Source organism: Talpa occidentalis, unplaced genomic scaffold, assembly GCF_014898055.3.
Source record: "Talpa occidentalis isolate TD23 unplaced genomic scaffold, MPIMG_talOcc4v2.1 talOcc4.14, whole genome shotgun sequence".
Classification (NCBI taxonomy): Eukaryota; Metazoa; Chordata; class Mammalia; order Eulipotyphla; family Talpidae; genus Talpa; species Talpa occidentalis.
Genome location: NW_023601433.1, coordinates 22,347,730 through 22,366,677, shown reverse-complemented (window position 1 = coordinate 22,366,677; position 18,948 = coordinate 22,347,730). Strand labels below are relative to the sequence as shown.

The 18,948-nt window shown below is 44.4% G+C and overlaps 1 protein-coding gene across 1 annotated transcript; it reads right to left on the bottom strand.

Moving 5' to 3' along the window:
- Positions 1–953: 953 nt before the first annotated feature.
- CCSAP (centriole, cilia and spindle associated protein) lies at positions 954–17,449 on the bottom strand. Its single transcript, XM_037510193.2, has 3 exons — positions 17,083–17,449; positions 5,062–5,324; positions 954–3,525 (listed from the first exon to the last, which is right to left on the bottom strand). Exons 1-3 carry the CDS (start codon positions 17,441–17,443, stop codon positions 3,349–3,351), a joined length of 801 nt encoding a protein of 266 aa, XP_037366090.1. The 5' UTR covers positions 17,444–17,449; the 3' UTR covers positions 954–3,348.
- Positions 17,450–18,948: the final 1,499 nt, after the last annotated feature.

The following is an 18,948-nucleotide window of genomic DNA, read 5'->3' as shown; positions in this document are numbered from 1 at the left end:
ATTTGAATTTAAGCATAAACTTAAAACGAATAACTCCTTATTCATCTTATTGTACAAATATCCAATCTCAAAATGCAGACATTCTGAAATGATCAGGCTACATTTTTAAGGTGACTTTTCAAATATTTAAATGATCACAAAACTAGTAGGGATCCTATAGTCAGACATTAGCATTTTGATACCAAGCAACTATAGAGTCAGGCTACAAAAATATTAGTTCCATGTTTTAATCTAATTCAGCAAAACATAAAACTATACACTACACAATTTTCTACTGAAACAGTTAACAAGAAAAATTGCTTTTACTTCTAACAGGTTTGCCTCTTTCCCTCTTTGCCAATAAATACCAAATACTATAGCATACCATATATATGGCAAGTACCACAATGTTCCATTAAATGTCAAGTACCAGACATTCCATTTATAAATGTTTTTCCCAGCACAGCATCATTCTCAATTTAAAAGGAAAGGAGCTATGCTAGGTTTTTGTTAAACCTGCAAATTATGCAGAGTTCTGTTTTGGACGTTAAAACTTCCAACAACCACCTTTCTTTCATGCAATTTAATTGGCTGCATTGGCTGACCCAGTGCATACACCTATCAAATTACTAGCAGTCTGTATTTTCTAAAACCCAGTGGCAAAGCTATTACCTATGAAGTGGCACACATACATGCCTACTACAGTGTGAACAATTACAATAACCTACATTTTTATACCTTAAGTTAACTTTAAAAATGCACACATATATGTGCACTTAAAAATTTAAGTGGGGGTGGGGGGAGAGGTTTCCAAGTATTTTTTTCCTATTTCTTTTTTATTCCAAGTATTTTGATGCCTCCTATAAGAGCGATCTTTCAGGTTTTAAAAGAAAGGAAAACTCCTATTTACTTCCCATTCACCTGTGCCCAACAGAGTCCTAGATGTTATTCAATAATCTATGACTGATTTTAATAAAAGTAACAAAGAAACAGCATGTTTGTGGCAAATTGTTTTAATTAAGAACTTAAAACCAAATTTTTAAAAGAGAATCTGATGTAGCAATGATTTTATTCTATTTTTTTAAATATCACCGGATTTTTGAAGTTTCAAGCTTTTCAACATTGAAGGTATTTTAAGCTTTCTCACGGTCTTGCAAGTTGTCTGAAGAATTAGTAACATTATTACAAACACATTCATTTCTAAAATGAGAAAGAGTAGGACCATCAAATTGTTACAAATTTAAAAATTGTATAAGCTCAAAAGGTAATTTTCACCCCTAAAAAAATAAGAAAAGAAACCGTAACTAACTAGACTCCGACATAGGAGTGGGCTCACAATGGATTTATTCATTATTCATGCACATTAAAAGCACTTTAGAAATCTTGTTTGTCCTCTACTAAAAAATGAGGAAAGTGGCCAATATTGCCTTCTAGATTTGATCTCCATCTGGAGTTTTCAGTGGTAAGCACATTAAAAGTGAAATGTTTTCGAAAGGAGAGAGTCTGGCTTGTGCAGAGTCTAGAGGAAGTTGAGTTTCTAAGGCGGTCCGTCAGCAAGGGGCCAAAGCTACTCCCCCAGGCTCTCTTCCCTAAGATTGTCAGCTGCAACATGAACACCCGAACTGATGGCTAAACCTTGACATACAAGAAGTGCTTTGCAAGGAACAATTTTCACAATCAGTGACACCTTCACAATTGCCACATTAATCTGACCTTTAGATACCTGCAATGTTTAAGGAATGTATTAACAATCACAGCGTAATTCACCAGAATCCCTAGCAAGGTTACTGTGGACAAGTTATAGAACTTCCCCTTATTAAATACACACCTCAGAGATCAGAAGAGCTCAATTCACCTCATATTAATGCAGATCTTTAAAAAGTCCTTTTAAAAAAAACTCTTATTTCTTCAGGATGAGTTTTCAAAGCTTAATACAGTTGTATGATACGATGTGAAGATTTTATGTGGAATAAAACACATTTGTGTTCTAAAAACAGACCATAATACTTCAATGACCCAGAGTACAAATATCAAGGAAATGTTCATCCTCATACCCAACACCAAATTCTCATTCACACATCTCCAGGTGCTAAGCAAGCAAAGTGCCACTCTTCTCTCATATGAAGAAAGGAGCACTCACCCTTCCTGCAAATACCAGCTTTGTTCCTTAAGAAAACAGTGATTCCTAAGGCTGCTCTCTACCCCAAAAACCAATACACTGAAGAGAGAGATCATGCCATTTGCACACTTACATTTGTACCTGCACACAAACCATCATTCATTCTCTCTCACTAAATTCAATAAAAACCTACTGGCTGGGAATCCAGGAGTAACGGATTTCCACCTAAAGTCTGATGAATGTACATCATCCGGCTTTGTGATTAGCAAGTGCTGAAAAAAGTAGTGAGTTACATCTCTTATGGGTATCTTAATATTTGCCTCCTACCCCCAATGAGCAAGACAATCTCAATTTAGTATATGAAATTTCAGAGAATAAGTTCTAAATGACATTGCCAACTACGTCAGGAGAGGCAGAAGTCCGCCAGGCATGCGCACCCAAAGGCCAGTCTACAGCTGAGTGACCGATCCTCCACCAAGTTCTAAAGACAATCTTGTAATAAAAAAAAAAGTGGCAGTCTTGGGCTCCAAAGAAACATCAGGACTACTCTACACACACTGCACTAGCACTTCATTTATTGGAATGCATCTGAACTATTAAATTATTAAATAATAAGTGCCTAGATGATCATTTCAAGAGAGACGATAACCCTACCCAGCACAGATAATCTTAAATATCATAGTCGAAATGAAGTGCTGAACTGAAATACAAGTTAGATTTTCAAGAACTACCAAAGTTCTAGTTTCACTACACATGGAATATTAGTGTAAAACTCACTTGTGACTGAATATTCTCTCACAAAGAAAACTGCACATGAGGAAGTTTATGCTGCAAGGGGGAATGATTACTGGTATGGAATCTGAAAAGTTTTTCAGAATAGGATGAGAACAGGCTCTGCCTAAACTTAAGAATACTGAAAGTCAAGCATCTCTAGCCATTTAAAGGCATTTGGTGTCAGTTATCTGAAAAGATTAAGATGCTTTAAAACAAAATCCTTATAAGATTATCAAAGATTTAGGGAATTATCTTCATAAATAACCAAATGTCTATGGCTTCAACCATCGCCCTACTGCTGAGGTAGGTGACCAGGATTCATCAAAATAGAACAATCTTTTGTAAATTCCCTAAGAAAAACCTCGTTTCATCAGCTGGTTTCTTAATCTGTGTCCAGTTTCTTTTGATGGTTTTTGTTTTCCTTTCCTTTGTACTTTCTAAAAAAAAAAATGCTGTCCAGGCAACTGCTGCTTCCTTTAAGCTCTTGCTGAGTAGCATCTCATGTACTCTGTCATCCATGGGTTCTCTGAGGAGGAAGCCTTTACCTTTCTGTTCTTCTCCACATCCACAGAATGGGCTCGCTGCCTGTGGGCAACCAGTCTCCTTTTTTCCACCTGTCTTCTGTTCTTGGCCCGTAAAGCTGATTCGTGAATCTTAAAGACAGTTCAAAAATAAAAATGTAATGACTTTTGAACTAAATAGTCAATATTCACCTGCAGGTCACCTGAAGCCAAGCAGAAGGAACCCAGTCTTGTGGATTCTTCTATCAGAACAGCCTCCCCTGGGGTTTTATGGTTCACCCATTCTTGGTGACAAAGCACCTAAGCAACAGAAAGTGTCTACCAGCCCAAATTGTAGATATAAATGGCAAGTCACTAACTTGCATGTTCCTTTAGAAACTGGCTCTAGGAAATTATTGGAACCACTTAGCACTGAGCATGGGTAAGCATCCCATCAAATGCAACACTGAGATGTTTTACAGCAAAACAATGAAAAAAACTCAAGGGATTTGCAGCAACATGGAATGGAGCTGGAAGGGATCATGCTCAGCGAAATAAGCCAGAAAGAAAAAGAAAAATACCGAATGGTCTCACTCATAGCAGGAATCTAGAAAACTTAAATAAGGGACCAGGAAAAAGAATAACTATAAGAAAGAAAATATCAAAATCAGCAAACAACTATGAACCAGAGACACTCTATGGGGGGTGGGGGCGGGGAAAGGAGGGATTAGGGTCAAAATAAGGGGGTTGTAATTGTATGGGGAATATAAAAATAAAATTTAAATTAAAAAAAAACTCAAGGGATTTTACCACCTAAAAATGTTTCTTACTACAGATAAACCCTGTGAAACTTAATCCCATGGAGTCTCCAGGGGTCTTTTGTTAAACTACAGCTTTGTTATCTCAAATATCACTCCAAATAACACCATCTGCTAAGGGTACAGAAATCTGCTCAGTAAAATTGTGATTATGGCATTTAATCCCATTCAAACAATCGGCACTTTCTCCTTCTGTTTGCCTTGGTCCATAGTAATGGTATTAACACCAATGTACATAATTGCTGTGTGGTTCAACATGTGAGGACTGTCTCATCTGACATATTCTCAGCATGTCACACAGGGACAAGCCAAGGATAAGTCAGAGGAGAGCTAGAGGTGCGAGGAATAAAAGGCATCAGGGGTGGATGAGCAGGAGAAAACATAACCGCTCAGATCTAATCCAAAAGCAAAAGGGAGCCTGCAGGAGATGCAAGAACTACAGGCAAAGCAAACAGGGAAACGGTAACAAAGGAGTCAAGGAAACGCCACCTTCAAAGAGAGCCTGAAGCTCCTCAAGCGGGTCCTGGCAAATGTAGATGGCAGCTTAGTCACGGCCATGCCCCCCTCCCATGCCCCTCCTGCCCCCACTTCAGGAACTTGAGAACCCTAACCCCAGTGACTGCTTCACCTGGCTCAGTGTCAATCAACCCTCTAGCTGACTCCGAGCGAGCTTCTGACCTCCAAGCAGCCAACATTCAGGACCCTGTTTGCCCTTCAGATGCCCAGTTGAGGGCTTTCCTTGGCCCACCTTGTCATCCCCTAAGATGCACCATGATCCCAGAGCAGCCCAGTGATGCAGGACATGACACCCAAGGACAGAGCAGAGCCGGCCCTGCTGCAGGGAAAGCAGAAGAGCAGGGCGCACACCCACCTCATGCACCGGGGCGGACGCACACACGTTGTGAGTTTTTTGGCTTCCTGTATTAGTCTGTTTTTCTCCCCACCCATAAAGAGCAAACGGATGCTTTTCTTTTATTTTACTTGATGATCTTTGAGGACTTTGGACTGTTTTTCTGCTTCCTCTAGCAAATAAGGCACGTTGTTGTTGGGGTTGGGTCCCCTTGGGTAACTTGTCAGTCTCTTTTGTTCTGATCTGTTGCTCAGGTTTTTCTTTTACATCCGTTGCTGGCAGTGCTTCTGAAAGAAGAGATAAGACAAGATGAATGTGCTTTAAAATCAGCTTTACATATAATTATTTGAATAACTGTGTTGAAAAAAAAACTTCAATGCTTAATTCAGTAACATTTTCACATATTGCTCAATTCCCAAGTTTCGCTTAAAGTAAAAAAGCAGAAACAAATTAGCATAATAATGTTCAGTCTAGTCCATATTTAAAATCAAAAACAAATACACCAAAACTGAACTAAACCTACTCAAAAGCAACCACCTTTACTCATAGTCTGAGATTAAGCATCCCCATTAAATATTAAAAGCCAGAAAGTGCACCACAGCCTAATGGACATGGCTACAACCCTCCAGGTAAGTTCAATCATCTTAATGCCCTGCTTCTGGGAAAGATCTGGATTTCTGCTGATCATGCAGGAGCTGCAAAAGGTTGGTTTTTAAGTCACTCAAGTTGCAGAATTCCGTTTCTTTCTGATGTTCCATGATTACAAGAAATGCTCCTCATGGAGATGCATGCCCATAGCCAGGGACTTTAATTTGAAAGGCTCTCAATCACAACAGGGAGTGGTTTCCATAGTTGCTCACTTGGTGCAGAGCATGGACCCCAGTATGAAGAGTGGAGATGAGAGCTTCTGTTTTTAGGGGGCCTCCAACACTCACATCAGCAATGACCACACAAACCCCGGCCCAACACCGACAAGTCTGTCAGCAGAGCTGGGGAAACTGCTGGCAAATGGGGCCGCCTGACCTGAATGTCAGCTGCCAAGATTGCACACACCAGACACATCCATTTCCCTTATTTGCCTTTTATGATTTTGCCATTTATCACTTTTATAAATCCTTTATTTTTTGTAAAAGTTATATTATTTTGTTTAAACTCTTTGTGAGTCTGTGTTTCATTTCAGCCTGAACTTACACATGGATAAGAATTCTTTATGTATCCAGTGTGCACCCCTCATCCCAGTTGTGCAGGTCTTTTTTTTTTTTTTAATAGATGCATGTTTTATTTATTTATTTATTTGTTTGTTTGTTTGTTTGTTTATACATGCACTGGGTACAGCCAGAAGTGCAGGAGGGTGAGAGAATTCACCAGAGCCAGAGTGGGGAGCAGAGCAGGCAGAAGGACTGAAGTACACTGCTGAGGGGAGCAGCGGGCGGCAGGAGAGGTCTGCGCGCCATGTGGGACCCTCCTCCGGTGGCCGGGGAGCAGCCGGGGATCGAACCGGCGCCGCAGAGGCCGCGGGCAGTTTCGCAACCCAGCGCTCAACCGCTGCGCCACCGTGGAGACCCCCAGTTGTGCAGGTCTTAAGGACTCCCTTGCTCCACATGCTTCAGGATTTGGCTCTAGGCAATGATTTTATAGACTGACATTCTGAAACCTCATTACCTCTTTAGGACATATTCTTGTCCCCTGCAGCTTTTAGCTTTTAATCTTCTTTTATCTATGACCAAGTTCCCTTTAAAGTTGAACGCGCCCTGCAGAGGCAGTCCAGACACAGTGCACGTTCATGTAAGAAGCCTTGATAGATCACCTGTTATTTGTCTTTAGCAATGGCCTTGATTCTACCAACTTGCTTCCTTTACACTAGACACTTTAAGGAACAGACACCCTTTGGCAACCCTGGGATTCAGCAATCCATGCCACTGGGCTCCCGGTCTAAGCCAAGCCCTTGAGCTGTTCAGGATGTGAGATTCAAATCTTCTTTATCACGAGAACCTAAATCCATTCATTGCTCAAACATTTCTGAGTGGGGCATCCCAGCTTGTACTCTTGCCCTCCCTGCTTCTAGGAAAGCACAGGAGCTATTCTGGACCAAGACAAAGGGAAACGGAATGGGGGCCAAGACTTGTGTCATCATGATTCTAAGGGGAGAAAAGAACCTAAATCCTCTTTGTTGAGTCATTCCCCTTGCTTCTTCCTCTCCCACCCCATGAGTGTCTAACCCAGATCTCTGAAGGAAGCCTGTCCCAAAAGTTTAAATAATGATCTAGTTTAAAGGACAAGCTGAAGCTAGCCAGGAAGAAGCTAGAAAAGGGAATCCCAGGAAGAGGGGATGGCCTGTTGAAAGGCCAGGAGAGAAGAGGGAATACTAATAGTTCAAAATGGCAGATGCATGGAGTCTGGGTAAAGGCATGGGGAAGGCAACATTAGAGAGGCCAAGGCAGTCCATGCCAAACTCAAGAAGCTTGAACGGTATCCTAAAAATGAAGAATTACTGCAGGATTTTAAGGTGAAAATGACAGAGCTTCTTAGGAAAGACTTTGAGCTACAAATGTGAAGCATGAGTTAGATCAAAGAGATAAGGGCAAAAAGGCCATCTAGGAAAAAGTAGTAGAGTCCAGGGGTGAACTGAAAATGCTAGAAGGGGTGGAGAGATGAAATAGAATCAGAATAATGCCCACCCAGCCTGGCAGGTGCTCAGCCTCACCTGGGCACATATGAACTGATGAGACCAGTGGGGGTGGTGCTGAGGCACCTGTGTTGTGTCCAGACGAGGGATATAGCACAGGCACTGGGAGGCAAAGGGGACTCTATGTCTCCAATGGAGAGGATGGCCACGCTATCCTCTGAGAAGGCCACAGAGGATGAAAGGACGCTTGTCACCTCGTGTGTGAGATGTTCCTGGAACAACCAAGCAGACAGCAGCTGGCCCCTCAATATGGGGTTCAGGTTGTGAGCAAGCAGGTAGGAAGTAAAGCTGGGTTGTGGATCAGGTCACAGAAGAAACACAGAGTTGGAGGAAAGAAGAGCAAAGCCAGGCCCCTCGGGACACCATCATTTCATAAGCAGACAGGCAGAGGAAGGAGAGTAAAGAGGGAGATATGAACAGCTAGAAAATTAGCAAAACTAATCAGGAGAGAAGCTGAGGAGAGCTGAAGAAAAGGAAAGAACAATTAACAACGACAAATGCTACAGAGAGGTTGGTAGGATGAGGTAAGGACTAACATTTGGCAGCCAGGCAACTCAGGGGTGGTGAGGAAAGGTGGGAGCGAGGTCACTACAGGTTTCAGAATGAATGGAAAGGAGACCCCCAATTCTGGCAGTGCTGGAATACTGCACAAACCCTCCCCGTCATGGGTAGCTGAAAGGGCAGACATTAAAAATGGATGGTGTCAATAGTGCTGCTATAAACATAGGGGTGCAGGAGCCCTTTGGAATTACTGTTTCTGTGTCATTTGGGTAAATACCTAGGAGTGGAATTGCTGGATCATATGGAAGCTCTATGTTTAGTAGGTCAAGAAATCTCCACACAGCTCTCCATAGTGGTTGGACCAGTTTGCACTCCCACCAGCAGTGCAGGAGAGTTCCTTTTTCTCCACATCCTCACCAGCATTTGTTGTTGCTAGTTTTTTTAAACATGTGCCATTCTCACTGGTGTAAGATGGTATCTCATGGTAGTTTTGATTTGCATTTTCCTGATTGCAAGTGATGCTGAACATTTTTTTCATATGCCCATTGGCCATTTGTATTTCCTCTTTGGAGAAGTTTCTTTTTAGCTCTTCTACCCATTTTTTGCTATGGAAACAACCCAAATGCCCAAAAATAGATGACTGGATCAAGAAGATGTGGTACATATACACAATGGAATATTACTCAGCAATCAAAAAAGATAAACTCATGCAGTTTACAGCAACATGGATGGAGCTAGAAGGGATCATGCTCAGTGAAATAAGTCAGAAAGAAAAAGAAAAATACCGGATGGTCTCACTCATAGCAGGAATTTAGAAAACCTAAATAAGGGACCAGGAAAAAGACTAATTAATACAAAGTAAAAATCAAAATCAACAAGCAACTATAAACCAGAGACACACTACGGCGTGGGGGGAGGGGTGGGGAGAGGAAGAATTAGGGTCAAAATAAGGGGGGGGGTGCAATTGTAGGGGGAATATAGCCAAAATGAAAATGCACACATTGTGCAAAAATGAAAAATGATGTAAGAATTATATAAAATATTAAAAAAAAAAACTTAAAAAAAAAATGGTGTCCACAGGCACCCAACCCAAGAAGTCTCTGGAGACCTTAGGCCTCAAATTACTCCTACAAATAATTTTTCAAACACAATTGTGAATGCACTGTGAAAAGATGACCAGACACACAAGGAGAGACAAGAAGGAAGGACCAGCAAGAAAAACACACTTGAGCTCATGGAATTATCAGACTAAAATAAGTGTTTACCCTCTGTACTTAAGGAAAAAAGACAATCTCAAAATATGAGCAGCATATTTTAATGAAAAATCCAAGACACGGAAATTATCACTATTTACAAAACTCTTAAAACAGTGCCTGTTCAAAAGAATAAAAGTTAAAATAAAGATATTTTCAAGACAGCTCACCACTAGTTACGGAAGATTTTAACACCCTTCTCAGTAACTGATAGAGCATTCAAACCAAAATAAATTCAGGCTTGATTTAGGACTGTGTTGTCCAATAAAAAAGCCATTAAATGTAAATTAATTAAATAAAAGTAAAGGTTCAGTCCCTAGTCACACTAGTCAGAGTTCAAGTGCTCAATACCCACGAGGCTGACAGTTTACCACACTGGATGGTACAAAATAGAGAGTATGTCCATCATCACAGAAAGTGTTATTAAATAGTGCTTTGGTTTTTTATGTATTTGAACATTATAATTAGCACAGTTGACCTAGTGGGTACACACAGAACACCATACTCAACAACTGCAGAATAAACAATCTTATCAAGCATACAGGGGACACTAACAAGAATTTACACATCCAAAGTCATCAAGCAAATATTCAGGCATTTATATGACTGAAATTATACAGAACATATTCTGTAACTACAGTATAAGTAAGCTAAACACAACAAAAATAAGTTTTTTTTAAAAAAACCTCCAGTTTTTAAATTGAAAACGTCTAGCCATAAACTGCTTTATTAGAGTGTGTATGCCAGTAAAATTTTATAAAGCAAACAAGAAAAACATTTCTAAACACATGGCTCAAAAAAAAAATCACCTGGTCACATAAAAAATGTAAATGGGGGCCTCCCTGGTGGCGCAGGCAGTTGAGCACAGTGCTGTGAAGCTGTCCGCAGCCTCTTCAGCACCGGTTCAATCCCCGCTGGCCACGGAGCAGCCCACATGGCAAGCAGACCTCTCCTGACTCGCCCACTACACCCCTCAGCAGTGTATTTCAGTCAGTCTGCCTGTTCTGCTCCCCACTCTGTCTCTGGTGAATCCTCTCACCCTCCCACACGTCTGGCCTATACCCTGGTTCTTGTATAAATAAATAAATCTTTTTTAAAAAATGTGAATGGAGTTAATGCCACTGAGCTATATATTTAAAAAATGGCTCAGTTGTGCCGTGTATATTTAAAAAAAAAAAAACATTGGTGATGGAGGGCATTCCTTTCTTAATCTTGACCTTATTGAAAATGCCTCTTAAGTCTCCTCATTAAGCACAATGTTTATAGTAATTTGATATTTAGTCTTTTTTAAGATAAAAGTTTCTCTGTGTGTGTATTACATATAAATGTTAAACTTTACTATTATTCTCTTTTAAAAATCATAATAAATATTAGAAAATGTATCTAATTAAATAAAAATACCAGATAAGAAAAGTTACATGATACAGCCAAAGCAGTAATCAGATTAAATTTATAGCCTTATATCAATATGTAAAAAGCAAAAGGCAGGTAGTGAAAATGATAAGCATCCACTTAAAAAATTGAAATAATGAGCTTCAAGAAAATTAAAGTAAGCAAATAAAGATTATAACTTAATGGAAACAAACAATAAGAAAACCCACACAACCAAAAGTCAATTTGGAAAGGAAAAAAAACCACAGAATTCATAAACTTCTGGCAGGACGGATCAAGAGAAATAAATAAAAAGTAAAAATACAATGAATGGGAAAGCTCAGGATAAATGTGCACCGACACATGTGTGTATAGTCCCTTCCTCCCAAAACCCCATCAGTATGAAGGGAAAAAGCTATAAACTGACAGGACAAGGAGCCAGGGAGGTAAGGGCCTTAAACAAAAGGTGTCAATAAAATTTTGAAAGAAAGTAGATGAGGAGGTAGACGTGACCTTCCAGGATTGAGCAGGATCAATCTTTACTCCTTGCAGGAGAAAGACCCACAGGATACAAACGGGCCCCCACAAAGAACTAGAAGCTGAGGCACTGGATCCCCCAAAAGGGCAGTACAGTGGATTGCCTTTCCAAGGTCCAGCACCCATCAATGCCCTGGCCCACATGCTCTTCTGACAATGTCATGTGAATGTGCTTCTGCTGAGAATTGGCATCAATACTTCTTCCTCTTGAATCTGGGCAGGCTTTTGGAATCACAGGATGGGTGAAAGAAGCAATGTGGTTCACAGCAATAAGTCATAGAGGGCAGTTTGCCATCTGCCCAGCTCTCTCATGGAAGCTCACTTTGGAGGCCAGCAGCAGGCTGTGATGTTGGCCAGGGGATGCCACATGGCAGCGTCCAGCCCCAGAACCTCTGTAAAGACTGAAGACAACACAGCAGGTAAGACATACCCCTGTGCCTAGATCAAGTTCCTACCGACAGAGATTGTGAACAATAATGATTGCAGGACTCTTATGTCATTAGTTTTCTGAGTAATTCCATTATCACCAATAGAAAAACCTTGCATCATCTCCTTTTCTCCTTTACTCCATATACCAGGTGACCATGCTTCCTCACCCAAGAGACACATGGATTGCAATCTGGAAAGGGAGAACCAGGGGAGATGAGGACTTGGGGCACCAGTAAGTAAGGGTGACACCTTTCAGAATGCAGGGTTAGGTGGTAAAGGATGAGAGCCCTCTTCCCCAACTCATCTCCCAGAATGCTGGCAGCTCGGCTTGTATGTGCCCAGGCAGGAGATTGGCAGAGTGATATCTGTGGAAATGAGCATGACAGAAACGATGTTTGGAAACCCCGGAAAAACAGAATGGTCCTCATCCAATTAGTCAACAAGTTCCTCCTTCTCCCCTACTCCCCCCAACCAAATACAGAATTCCCCTAAAAAGCTCTTCAAGCCTCACTCTTTAATATAAGCAGACAGGCTAAGGGCAAATATTAGCACAGCCTCTAATAAGAGACCAAAGTACACAGAAAAAAGATGAAGCCAGGAATATAAGCGAGCTCTCAAAGGCTATTTATGGCTTTTTTTTTTTTTCTTGGAGTTAAAAGAAATCTGGGAAGAACAGGATGCTATTTTAAAAACATTTTTTTAAAGAACACTTGGGACAAAACCCAATAATCTCTTCAAAACTTAAAACTAGAATGATAGAATTAAAAATTTCCATAGCAAGTTTGGAAGATAAAATGAAGAGTTCTCATAGAAAATAGGACTGAAAATTCCAATATCAAAAAAGTAATAAAATATTAGAAGTTTGATTGACCCAGAGGCATATATCCAACTAAAAATAATTATGAAAAGAAAAATGAATAGAGCAGAGGAACTTATTTTAAACAGTGCTAGAAAACATCACTGAACTGAAAGAACAGTTTCCAGATGGAAAAGGCCTATCATGTTGTTAGTCCAATGAATGAAAAGACTCACACGTAGAATTTTAGAACACCAAGGAGAGACACTTCTAAAAACTTTAACAACCAAAAAAAATTCAATATACAAGATCAAAATATAGATGTCAGAATGGCCTCACACTCCTCAAAAGCAAGACTCAAAACCAGGTTCACTATGTTTTCAAACACTGAGATTTCTAGTCTAGAATTCTCTAGCATGCCAAAATTATCAGCCCATCCTTTGTGTATAATAAAAGCAATTTCACATGTCCAAGGTCATAAAACTTTTATTTCCCATGCAACATTTCTCAGGATTTATTAATACAAAGGATGTGCTCCACCAAAAGGAAGGAATAAGTCTCACAAAGATGAGACTTATAAGGTAGTAGTCAGATAAAGCAAGCAAAAAGTGTATTCTGTGAAACTGAAAAGTAGTTCAAGTTTGACAGTGTGTCAACATTACATCTAAATTGATAAGAGGTTTCCCTGGTGGCACAGCAGGTTTAGCACAGCACTGTGAAGCTGTCCGCAGCCTCTGCAGCACGAGTTCGATCCCTGGACAAGGAGATACCCACATGGCGCAGCAGACCTCTCCTGACTCGCCCGCTGCTCCCCTCAGCAGTGTATTTCAATAAATCCACCCGTTCTGTTCCCCACTCAGTCTCTGGTGACTCCTTTCACCCCCCACACCTCTGGCCTGTAGCCCAGCTCTTGTATGCATAAATAAATAAATCTTTATTAAAAAAAAAAAAAGCGGCTGAGGATCCTTAGGTATTTGAGAAAAGTCTAACATGAAACACGGGGTTCCGGGCAAGAGAAAACCAAAGCAGAGAAACAGACTATACTGAAGACACACCCAAGAAGAAGAAAGCAAACTTCTAGTGATATCCTCGGTAAGATAAAAGAAGATACTATGTGCAAGCATTAAGCACAGAACACTATTTCTAAAATATGACTAAAAAGAAGATGACAGGAAGGTGAGAAGAAATGCCCAGAAAACAATTCAAGAGTGCTTATATTAATAATAATAATGATAATGACTAGGATTCCACAAATGAAAAATGTAGTGGAAGCGTAGGAATATTTGGTTAAGGATATTACCCAGACGAACAGAAGACAGATGAAAATTATGTTGGGGGCTAGGAGGACTAGAAGATAAATTCATGAAGTATAATCCCAAATAAGAAGCTCAGAAAGAAGGAAACAGAAAAAAAATAGAAATTAGAAAAGAACTTCCCAGAAATACAAAACGTGAATTTAACTACAAGGACCACTAGGCATATTGGAGGAAAACAACAGTTTGATCAAGGAAAAATCTCAGAAGACAAAGAATAAAGAGAAGACCCTAAAAGTTTCTTGGAGGGGAGGGGCCCTAGAAGTCTCATCCTTTGTTATGTACAGAGGATGAAGAATCAGAATAGCATGGGACTGGAACAGCAATATCAGAAGTTACAACACAATCCAGCAGTGACTTCTGATTTTTTAGAGACAATTATTTCCAACCTAGAATTCCATATCCAGCAACAAACTCAACAACATGGTGAGGGTGGAATAAGCTATCTTTTGACATGTGTGCGCTCAGAAAACTAACCTCTCACACATCCTTTCTCAGGATACTAGAGGATAACCTCTACCAGGAAGGGCAGAAACCAAGAAAGATGTGGAAGCCACACAATAGAGACTCGGACCCAAGAGAGAAGTCAAGAGTCCCTGGGGTAGGGGCTATGGGCCTCCCAGGATGCAAGCTGGCAGCAGACCACAAAAGCAGCAGTCAGGTCAGATGCAAGTAGGTCAGGGCCCCTGGGAGGGATCTTAAGATGGCAAGAGTGATAATGAACCTGCTGTGTTGGTTGTGTTGTGAAAGAAGACAAGGGAACCTTGGCAGACTTTACAGGCAGATGAGAGCAACCTCTCAACTGGCATGACATTTGTAGATACTGATTATGATTCTGACAAATTCTATGATGACTGTATCAAGATGGTGTGAGGATGGGCCATGTCTATGAGTTAGGAGAGAGGTAAAGAAAGTTAAAGCCAAGAGAGAATAAGAAAATAATAAACTGAGAATAATCGAGAAGTATCCATACAGATCATGTTCCATAGATGCATAGAAATAAACCCAAAGGAAAACAAAGGGGTTGGTGTGAAGTGGGGGAGCTGCTATATCTTTATAATAAGATTTCTGATTCTATGTGTATACATGGCTTAGTTAAAATAAGAATTTTCACCAAGAAGCAACCAACCAACCAAGCCAGTTTTATTAGTGAAACAAGGAAATAAAGGCTTACTTCTCTTTTTTCAAAAAATGCAAGAACTAAATGTTTGTTTTATAGGAACCCAAAAGAGTTTTTGTGATTCTAATATATAAAACCATGCACTTAAACGCAAGGAGATTCAACAGTGCCTGCAGCAGACAGGAGCAGGGAAAAGATGGTGGTATTGGGAGTCCTGAAGGCAGAAACAGCCTTTCTTTTCTCCCAATGCCTAAACCAGAAATGTTAGCAGAGAAAAAATAACTAAGCTTAGCCACAGGGAGTATTCAATGTCTCCCAGGAAACCAAAACAATCACGGACTCAGGCAAACACAGACACCATCCTTACTACATCCTTACTACAGGTGTGGGAATAATTGATAACTCTTTCACAGAGAAGGGGAAGAGTCAGGAGGAAGCAAACCCATTCAGTCTGATCAATTTAGTGCTTCTCTGAATTCAGCTGGTCCATCAATGCCCACAGGAATAAACTGAAAGGCTTGTGCCCCTACCAATACCACCTTCTGATATTTGAGTTTCTAGCAATGATGGCTGAAGTTAGGAGTGTAGTTTCTAGATATTCAGGACTCTGTGGGAATTCACAACACGAGGCTGGACAGGGAGCTCTGGCCCCAAGGATGTACTGAAGTGACTGAAGATGGAATAACAAGAGCAAAGGAGCCTGACTGGTAGACTAAATGTCCTCTCCTCCACCTCTCACAGAGTGACTAGGATGAGAGTCTGAGAGTTTGATTAACAATTACAGTGCAAGAAACAAGCAAAGTCACCAATCACTATGAGATTTCATTTTTTTTATTGAAATGGGAATAAAAAAATCAAGAAGCTTGGGCCTCCCTGGTGGCGCAGCGGTTGAGCGCTGGGTTGCGAAGCTGCCCGCAGCCTCTGCAGCGCCAGTTAGATCCCGGCCGTCGGGTGAGGGTCCCGCATGGCGCGCAGACCTCTCCTGCCGCCCGCTGCTCCCCTCAGCAGTGTACTTAGGTCCTTCTGCCTGCTCTGCTCCCCGCTCTGGCTCTGGTGAATTCTCTCACCCTCCCGCGCTTCTGACTGTACCCAGTGCTTGCATAAATAAATAAATAAATCTTTGAAAAAAAAATCAAGAACCTATCTCTTACAATGGTTTTAAATGTTGAATGAGAAAATAATAATCAACGATCAGTGATTGGATCTATAATAAGCTCTCAACAAATTTTAGTTATCTCTTTACGATCAAGTGACCTTCGTGAAGAAGTAACCACTGGTTACTCCAAGCTGTGTCCAAGAGGTCCCACCCGACATGTAGCCACCATCCATCTGGCCCCGAAAGCAAGAGTTGCCAACTCTACAGCCCTGGGCAGGAAAGGTACAGGGCCCTGGTAGAAATCGCAGATGAACAACACCCGAGGGCTCCTCGGGCACCCAGTGCCAGTCTGCAGATGCGCACTTTCGGGTGAGTGGGTGGGCGAGCAGCAGCGAATCCGGCACTCGCAGGGAATACTCTCCCACCATCTGGGAGTTATGCAACAGTCTTCGTAAACAGATGCAAAATATTCTTTAGGGACAGTGCAGCGCGATCAGGGAGTTAATACAGAAAACAACGGCCCCATTCATGAGACTGAAAGCTTAGCTCGGTGGTTCGCCACCTCTGGAGGTCAGCCTTAGAGAATCTGATGAACCCTTGGCTCCTCTTGGAAAAAATGGGAGCCTAGAAATAAATATTGACTAGATGGGAGCTCGGTGGCAACCACAGCTCCCCAGCCCCGGACGTCGCCAGTGGCAACTCAGTGGAGTCAGTGCAGGCTCAACCCCAAGGCACCTAATTAAGGAAATGAAGGGCGGGCGGGCGGGCGGGGCTGGCACCTTCCTTATTTTGACAAGAAAGGCCGATTCTTGTCAAGCAAACAGGGAAGGGGCGGCGCTCGTCCGGGGGCACCCAGCAAAACAGGGCTCAGCACCTCCCGCCCCGAGAGCAAGTCCAGCCCTCCGACCCCGCAGGCCCCCCAGCCCCCGGGGCCCGGTACCTGGCGGAGCCGCCGCCTGCGCCCGCTCCGCGTCACCGGCCTCCGCGCTCCGCTCCGCCGAGGTCCCGAGCGCCGGGGATTCCGGCCCCTCCCGCGCCGCGGGCTCCGCGGGCGGCGGCGACGAGCCCCGGGCGCACTGGGGCGCGGGGCCCCCGGGGCCGGACGACGCCGACGACGCCGAGTCGTCCGCCGCGCCCGCCGGGCCCCAGTCGTCCCAGAGCCAGGGCGCGTGCGCCTGCTCCAGCAGCCGGCGGCCCAGACGGTAGCGCAGCAGCTCCCGGTAGCACGGTCCGCACTCGTCCCAGCGCGGCTGCTGGTAGCGCTTCATGTACTCGCTCTTGACGCCGCTGCCCGGGGCCATGGTGCCCACGCCGGCCCCGAGTCCGCCGCTCCGCGCCGCCGCCTGCGGGACGCGGACACGACACAGAGGCGGCCCCGCCCTCCGCCGCCGGGCCCGCCGCGCGGTTTAAACCCGGAGCCCCGCCCGGCCGGGGCGGGCGGGGGCGGGGCGCGCGCGGGGGCGGCGGGGCGGGGCGGGGCGGGGCGCGCGCGGGGGCGGGGGCGCGGGCGGGCGGCCCGGGAAGGGGCGGGGCTCGGGAGCCCGGCCCGGAGGCGTCTCACCTCGCGACCCGGTCCCGGGCGGGCGGGGCCCGGGCGGCTCCGGGAAGGGCCCCGGGGCGGAGCGGCGGGGCGGCTGGGGGGGTGGAGGGTCGCGGCCCCGGGGTCTCCGGGGGTCGGGAGCCAGAGGCCCGCGGGAGGCCGGGGACGAGCGGGCGGAGGAGGAGGTCGAGGAGGTGCGGGCGGGTGGCCCCGGGTCCCCAAGCGCCCTCGGGGCCCGGCGTGCGCACCGGAGGAGCGGCCCCCCTTACCTCCTTCCGCCGCGACGGCCTGGCCCTCGCCCCGGCCCCGCGCCCTGCGGGTCCTCGGCGCGCGCGGCGCAGCAGCTCGGAGCGGCCCGCCGTCCCCGCGCGTCCTCCCGAGCAAGATGTCGCCGGCAGCGCGGCGGCCCGCGTGCCTGCGCCAGCCGGGAGACGGAGGCGCCGCCTCAGTCCCGGGGCGCAGACGCCTCCCCCGCGCGCTCCCGGCCCCCGGCCCTCCGCCCCGCTCGGCGCGGGGGCTGCCTCGGCGCCAGCGCGGGGTGCGGGGCGGCCGCGAGCCCGCCAGCCCGGGCCCGGCTCAGGTCCGTGTTCCGGGGGTCAGAGGCGCCAGCGCAGCTGCCCCAGGCCCTGTCGCGGCAGGCAGATAGGGCTGGAGGTGCCCCCCGTCCAGAAAGGATGCAGCCCCGCAGGGTAACGAAACTGCCCTCTTGCTGGCGCGCCTGTGCGGGTCGCGTTCTCCAGAGACAATCTCAGGTGCACACGGAGGCTCCGGGCTCCGGCTTCCTTCCCGGCTCCTTTCACAGCACCTGTTGCTCCGGCTTTAACCCCTTAGTGCAACTCTTTTCTTGCTTACACCCCAAACATTTTTTTAACTATTGATTAAAAGCCACTCCCCCCAAAGATCGGCTGGTACATAAAACCTGGGCAGATTCAGTTAGCTTGTGTCTAAGCATACAATGTTGCCCTAGTTGTCCTTACAGTTACTAAAGCCACCCCATACAAATTCTACCCCCTTTTAAGAAGAAACCTTGATACATTAGTTGCAAAATCATTTGCAAGAAAAAAAAGTGTTGGAAAATCAAAACATTGAGCAGTTGAAAAGCAGGCCCAGACGGGGCAACAAAGTCACATAAGTCCATCCATACATTTGTCTTTGTGTTTAAATCAGAACAGGATGAAAAGGACCTAATCTGACAGCTTTGACAGCTCTTGTAGGCGGAAACACCCTGGGATGTAGTTGACTGGGAGGTTCAGCTGTGCAGCCAGC

What these genes read in the sequence shown, in the direction of transcription:
- CCSAP (XM_037510193.2), bottom strand. Translation starts at nt 17,443, where the DNA reads ATGGCCCCGGGCAGCGGCGTCAAGAGCGAGTACATGAAGCGCTACCAG. An exon ending in GCAGGCGGCGGCTCCGCCAG is followed by an intron (nt 5,325 to 17,082) that starts GTACCGGGCCCC and finishes TTCTTTCAGAAG; the next exon opens with CACTGCCAGCAACGGATGTA. An exon ending in CGTCCGCCCCGGTGCATGAG is followed by an intron (nt 3,526 to 5,061) that starts GTGGGTGTGCGC and finishes ACTGTCTTTAAG; the next exon opens with ATTCACGAATCAGCTTTACG.